We start from the raw sequence: 7,391 nt of genomic DNA, 5'->3' as shown, positions 1-7,391 counted from the left end.
CCTTTCTCTATTTGGGCCTTAGCCTTTTACGATCCATTTATTCTTGGGTTGGTCGGTTTATATTAACAATATTAGACAATATATAAACATCAACACATGATGAAATCATCCATATAAGAGCAGTAACTGAATATATTACAATATTTCCACAAATCAGATATATATACAAGAAAGACACTGACAACAGATTCATATTTGTACTACAATGACCCATTGCATTGTAGTGATCTCTGCTCAAGTACTTGTTATTGTGTCCAGTGCCACCCCAAAGACATCCTGGGAAAAACGAGCAGTTCCGTATTCGGTCCCGTATTCACATTACGAGGACAAAGTACTTCTTGTCGTGTATGATAACAAAATAGTAGGTGAACTTGCTAACAGTATGAATTTTAATTCGCATGTGTCCAATTACGTTTAACAGCGAAATAATGCAACATAGGGCAGCAGTACTACAACAGGCTTCCAAAGAAAAATAAGCAAGCATAAAGTGAGCGTGAAGTGTGAGCACTGACATGCTATCGTGGCAATAAACAATGATAAGGGAACATAACATAGTATCTGCTACTTTGGTCCATGAATTCTAAGATCATGAAGTAACAATTATAAGGCAACAGAACGTAGTATCTTCAATGTGTATAATGCTATTTGTAGCGAAACAGATCGAAACCACAACTGGTCAACACATTATAGCATGAGTAACCTTGAAATAAGACAGGAAAAATAAGACCACTACATCAATCTCACTGAGAGCCAAACACAGCTCAGTAACTTCACATCACAAGCCTATATATATACCATTGCACTGTTTGAATATGACATGATGAGAAGTTAAATGTGTCATATTCAAAAGAAGGTCATGCTTATTACAGAAGGCATGTATAGAAATGAAGGCACAAGCTTATGTAAATAAAGAGAAGAAATGTAAAACAAGTTGATGCTTATTATAGATGGCATATAATACAATAGAAGGAATTAAATAGCGTGAAAGAACTGAAACCGCATGGATTGTATAGTAGTAGACTATTTTTGCACCCAACAAACATCACCAACATAAGCACAAATGGCATTATGAAATGTCTAATGACACCGGCCCGTCTCGAATTACTCTCGTGGTTACATCGTTTATATGGTTCGAATACTATGCATGCAAACCAATCTGTATTTGAACAGAGTATTCTGTACTAACAGTCGTTTCACCAAGATGGAGTCAGCAATTATGTTACTGCTAGGGAAATTTATTAAGCATGAATCAATGGTTCTGTTCTACAGCGAAGAACTATCAAGTATAGTTACCTGAATATTCTAACATCACTTAAGCGCCAGCAATTATAGAGACAACCCTTCTGGTAGTGTTACATATGAACTATCAATCACTGAATTACCGAGTATGGTATACTGAATTACAGCCAACAACAAGCTAAAACAACGTTTTAACTTTTAAATACACTAATTCAGTTGACATTTGTGCAAGAAAATACAGAAGCCATAAATCATAACTGTACAGAGTAAATCTTATTCGTTTAATTGGTTACAGTAAGGAAACAAAGCGGACATTGCATCAGAACTTAGTCTCCAACATGCTCAAACTTCATTGCATCAGCTAGGTCAAGCATACATTCAATGGCATACCTGGCTTTTAGGAGCAAAAGAATGGTGAAGACCTCAAGGCTGTTGAACCCACGATCCACAAAGTCACCCTGCAAGAAGCCAAGAGAAACTCAGCTCGAGAAACCAGGGAGAGGCCACAACCAACCAACCCAAAGACACCAAACCACCAGCAGAGGAGCCAGAGACCATAAATATATAGTTGGTCTCGGGGACATGGCCTCCCGTGGCGAAGAGCTTCATCAGGTCGTGGAACTGGCCGTGGATGTCGCCGCACACCGTCACGGGGCTGTTGACCGGCTGCACGTTGGACTCCTCGATGAGGATCTCCTTCACCTGAATGGTTTCAACACAAGGAAACATCAATCATTCACGGCTGCACAACCAGCCCTACACAAGAACCGCCTGCAAATGCATCCACCCTCTCCTGCCCCCAAAATCGCGCCACCAGCTCAGCTCACTGAACAACACCGAGGCGCGCAACACTGAGAGAAGAGGCGAGGGGGGCCTATCGCAAGGAGATAGAGTGTCATACGTATTCGCAGAGGGACTGGAGCTCGTGCTCGGCGAGGTGCTGCCCCTCCTTGACCTTGACGATCCACAGATCCAAATCCATCTCGCCCGGCGGCTGGGAATCTCCGGTGCCGACTCCGGCTGCCGGCTAGGGTTTGGCGGACGGGGTAGCAGCGATGGACGGGAGGATTGGGCGGCCGTGCGCGGGAGCTCGTCGGCGCTGTCGTCATCGGCGAAGAAGGGGTCCATGGCGGCCGGCCGGTGGTGGGAGAGGCGGAGGTTTCTTGGGCGGCGCGGTGCGTGTTGCGGTGCGGTTTTGCATATTTGGACGGTGGGGGTCGCCGGAGTTGGCCGGGATCTAGGCCGGAGAGGAGGGGAGACGGAAGGGAAATGGGGGTTTCTGGCCGGCGGGGGCGGTCTGGGTCGGTTTTGTTGGAGTGGTTTGGTCGGTCGCTCGTGGTTTGGACTGGTCGTCGCGCGCGTGCCCAAAATATTTAGGCGCCAATGGGAAAATCCAGCGCAACAATTTCGTCTCATGTTTGGTGCGTTGGATGCATTGGACGGTTGAGATCCAAGTCTGGGGCTGATCCTTGGTAGGTTGTTTCCTGCCTTCTGATTGGCTAGATTTTTTTTGGCCTGCTAATGACGTTTTGACCTAAATTGCCAATGACGTTTTTGCCCAATAACGTCACGATTTTCTAGGGTTTTGTTCCCCCGAGTGGCCAAGGACGGTCAAAGTTAGGAACGTCATAAATCTATGACATTTTGATTTCCAGTCATAAAAAAAACGTCATATTATGGCAGATTTCTTGTAGTGTGAGAGGCAACGACCAAGAAGGAAAGAGCCTCTCCGGCGAAGTTTCTCGAAGATGTCTTAGATGGATGGCCGTCTTAGACATCTTCGGAAGCTTCGCCCGAGTAACTCTTCCCGCAAGTCCCGCTCGGAAGCTTCTAGTATATACACCCAACAACCAGTAGCTCATGGTAAAGAGGGCTTCCGGGAGCTTCTCGAAGGAAAGAGCCTCTCCGACGAAGCTTCTCGAAGATGTCTTAGATGGCCGGCCGTCTTAGACATCTTCGGAAGCTTTGCCCAAGTAACACTTCCCGCAAGTCCCGCTCGGAAGCTGAGGATAATTTCCAAACATGTGTATCTAGAAAAATAATAAACTTGGATAATTGCATTTAGTTCAAACGACCAATGTTACTGATACATATCACAACAAACGCTTCACAATATGAGCTCAAGGTACAGGATAATAATTAATACATTATGATCGCTTTGACCGTAACCATGGAGTATCTTCAGCATTTAACGTGATGGTTGGATCAATGTTCACTGTGAAGGGCGGAATTTCAGCAAACTTATTATAATCTTCTGACATGCCTGTCTTGTCCTCGACTCCCACGATGGTTCTTTTCCCTGAAAGAACTATGTGACGCTTTGGCTCATCGGATGAGCTCGTTTCCTTATGTTTTCTTTTCTTCGGTCTGGAGGACATGGCCTTCACATAGAAAACCTGAGCCACATCATTGGCTAGGACGAATGGTTCGTCTCTGTAAGCAAGATTGTTGAGATCCACTGTTGTCATTCCGTACTGACTGGTCTACCTTTACCCCTTTTCCATCCAGACTTGAACCATTTGCACCGAAATAAAGGGACCTTAAAAGAAGGTCCATAGTCAAGTTCCCATATCTCCTCTATGTAACCATAATATGTGTCCTTTTTCCCACTGCTAGTGTTTGTTGCATCAATGTGGACACCACTGTTTTGGTTCGTGCTCTTTTTATCTTGGGCGAACGTGTAGAAGGTATTTCCATTTATCTCGTACCCCTGGAAAGTCACTATAGTCGAAGATGGTGACCCGGCCAACATGTACAACCGATCTACAATATCGTTGTTATTAATGAGATGTTCTCGGAGCCAACCGCCGAATGTCCGCATATGTTTATGCGCAATCCGGCCTTCGGATCGCCTCGGATGTTCGGAGCGTACAATATTCTTGTGATCGCTGATATACGGGGCCACCAAGGTGGAACTTTGTAGAACTGTGTAGTGTGCTTGAGTGAAAGAAATGCCGTCCCTACATATCATTGATTTCCTTCCTAGCGTGCCTTTTCCACTTAGTCGCCCCTCATGTCGCGATTCAGGAACACCAATCGACTTAAGGTCAGTAATAAAGTCAACACGTAACTCGATGACCTCCTCTCGTTCCATAGCCCTTGGAGATGCTTCCTTCTGACCTAGCACGGTTATGAACATATTTCTTTAAGACCCCCATGAACCTCTCGAAGGGGAACATATTGTGTAGAAAGACATGACCGAGGATGGCAATCTCTTCGACAAGGTGAACCAGGTTATGTGTCATAATATTGAAGAAAGATGGTGGAAATACCAACTCAAAGCTAACAAGACATTGCACCACATCCTTCTGTAACCTTGGAAGACTAGCTGGATCGATTACCTTCTGAGATATTGCATTAAGGAATGCACATAGCTTCACAATGGGTATTCGAACATTTTCCGGCAGAAGCCCCCTCAGTGCAACCGGAAGCAACTGCGTCATAATAATGTGGCAGTCATGCGACTTCAGGTTTTGGAATTTTTTCTTCGCCATATTTATAACCCTTTATATTTGATGAGAATCCAGACGGCACCTTGATATTGCAAAGGACTTCAAAAAGATATCCTTCTCTGCTTTGGTAAGAGCGTAGCTGGCAGGACTTAAGCGACTCCATGTATCCGTCTTGTAATTCTGTTCTTGCTTGTTTTTTGGGACTTTCATACGATACTGGTCCTCCCGTGCTTCTGGTGTATCTTTTGTCTTCCCATACACGCCTAAGAATCCTAGCAGGTTCACGCAAAGATTCTTCGTCACGTGCATCACTTCGATTGAAGAGCGGACCTCTAGGACTTTCCAATAGGCACTACTAGGAAAACCCTTATAGCTGTAAAAACTACCGCCGGCGCACTAAAAAAATGGTACGCCGGTTGTATTTACTGCTGGCGCACCCCTAACTCGCCGCGCCGGTGCTCTCTAGTTATCGCCGGCGCACTCGGAAAATTTGTTCGCCGGGGATAAATCATGCCCAAATCATGCCCAGATGTTCCGCTAGGCCCTCCATACTGCAGGTATTGCCGCCGGCGCATGGAGAAAAGGTGCGTCGGCCGTAGCGGTTCCCAGTCCCGCGTCCGTGAGCATATGGAAGACAGCTAAGCGACCAATATTGGTGAAGCGACCCACCAGATCACCACGTACGAGTCTTCTCCTCCACACATTTTCCTATCCTCCTTCTCCACACACATCTCCTGCACTTTGACCACAGCCCGGCACTGGCCGCAGGGCATTGCCGCCCCGACCACAGCTCCGCACCGCCGCTGGCCATCGCCGCCGCGATCAGCCCCGCACCGGCCGCTGGCCATCGCCGCCCCCGACAACAGCCCCGCATCGGCCGCTGGCCATCGCTGCCCTGACCAGCCCCACGTCGCCCTGCAGGCCGTCTCGCCGCTCCCGCGCCTGCCGCTCCTCCGCCGTTCGCCGTCCCTGTAGGCCCCCGCACCTTTGTCCTCTCCTTCATCTCTCATGTGACGCAAATGGCGCGCCCCTCCGCAGTGCCCTCCTTCGCGCCGGCGGCCCTCTTCAGCGCCGCGCCGTAGAATTCCATGGCGGCAAGGGCGGCCTTGGTGGTCCTGGTGGTTGGGGTCGTGGTGGGCTCTAGGGCGGCCCCGTCGATGTGCTCTTCAATGGCGGCCAGGCTGGGCTGCACATGGCTATGCGCATCCAGGGCGGCGGGGATTTCTCCGTCGAGGTGCCGCATCACGCGAGCACTCACGCGGAGCCGAGGCCGTGGTCACCGACGAGGGACTGGTCGCCGACGATGGAGCTGCCCCCCACCCCCGCAGTGATGGGATGAAGAAGGGACTTGATTGCTTTTTTGTTTTTAGTGTAGGGTCGTCTTTGCAAATTTTCTGCCTATGTATTAATGTGAGACTTTAATTAGTTGGTGTGGTCAGATATCTGGTCGGCCACCGGCTGGATCAGGCTTTTTTTTTGTTCCATTTATCTGCTACCCCCGGCGAACTAGCTAACGCGCCGGAGCTATTACATGATAACCCTGGCGAACCAGCTAATGCGCCGGCGTTAGAACATCACCACCGGCGGTTTCGCACTGGCGGGCTACTGTGCGCCGGTGATAATCTATTTTGGTTCGCCAACAATAGTGCTTTTCCTAGTAGTGAGGGTAGATTCCAAAATATAGATTTTTTCTTCCACATGGCTGCGTGTCCGGTAACGACGTCATTCGGAACAGATTAACCGCCAGGACCCTTTCCAAAGATTACTTTTATGTCCTTGACCATATCAAGTAAAGCATCACCGGTACGGAGTTCAGGCTTCACCCGGCGATCTGCCTCACCTCCGAAATGATTGCCTTTCTTTCCGACGGGGTGCCTCTTTGGAAGAAATCGACGATGCCCCGTGCACACAACCTTCTTACATTTATGCAAATAGGCACCTTCGGTCTCATCTAAACAAGTGCGTGCATGCATTGTATCCCTTGTTTGTCCGTCCCGAAAGGTTACTAAGAGCAGGCCAATCATTGATGGTCACAAAAAGCAACGCTCGTAGGTTAAATGACTCCCGTTTGTACTCATCCCATGCATGTACACCTGGTTTGCTCCACAACTCGTAAGAGTTCTTCAAATAATGGCTGTAGGTACACATCAATGTCGTTGCCGGGTTGCTTTGGGCCTTGGATGAGCACCGGCATCATAATGAACTTCCGCTTCATGCACAACCAAGGCGGAAGGTTATAGATACATAGAGTTACGGGCCAAGTGCTATGACTACAGCTCCTGCTCCCCAAAAGGATTCATTCCATCCGTACTTAGGCCAAACCTTAAGTTCCTCGCGTCATCCGCAAAATCCGGGAACTCTCTATCGATTGTCCTCCACCGCGACCCATCGCCGGGGTGTCTCAAGATCTCATCTTTCTTACGGTCTTCTTTGTGCCATCGCAACAACCCGGCATGCTCTTTATTTCTCGAACGGACGTTTCAACCGTGGTATTATATGAGCATACCACATAACCTTGGCAGAACCCTCTTCCTAGGGGGCTCGCCCTCAACATCACCAGGGTCATCTCGCCCGATCTTATACCGAAGTGCGATGGCATACCGGACGTTTTTCCAAATTTTCATACTCAGCGCGGTAGAGGATGCAATCATTAATGCATGCATGTATCTTCAGCACCTCTAATCCTAGAGGGCAGAGAAC

At 48.1% G+C, this 7,391-nt stretch overlaps 1 protein-coding gene across 1 annotated transcript; it reads right to left on the bottom strand.

Moving 5' to 3' along the window:
• Positions 1-1,565: 1,565 nt before the first annotated feature.
• Positions 1,566-2,283, bottom strand: LOC124653159 (phytochrome-associated serine/threonine-protein phosphatase-like). The gene is made up of 3 exons (XM_047192227.1): positions 2,141-2,283; positions 1,795-1,941; positions 1,566-1,697 (listed from the first exon to the last, which is right to left on the bottom strand). The coding sequence occupies exons 1-3, from the start codon at positions 2,219-2,221 to the stop codon at positions 1,566-1,568; spliced, it is 360 nt and encodes a 119-aa protein (XP_047048183.1). The 5' UTR covers positions 2,222-2,283.
• Positions 2,284-7,391: the final 5,108 nt, after the last annotated feature.

This window comes from Lolium rigidum, chromosome 1 (genome assembly GCF_022539505.1).
Source record: "Lolium rigidum isolate FL_2022 chromosome 1, APGP_CSIRO_Lrig_0.1, whole genome shotgun sequence".
NCBI lineage: Eukaryota > Viridiplantae > Streptophyta > Magnoliopsida > Poales > Poaceae > Lolium > Lolium rigidum.
The sequence above is the reverse complement of the archived record's forward strand: the minus strand, read 5'-3'. Positions and strand labels throughout refer to the sequence as shown.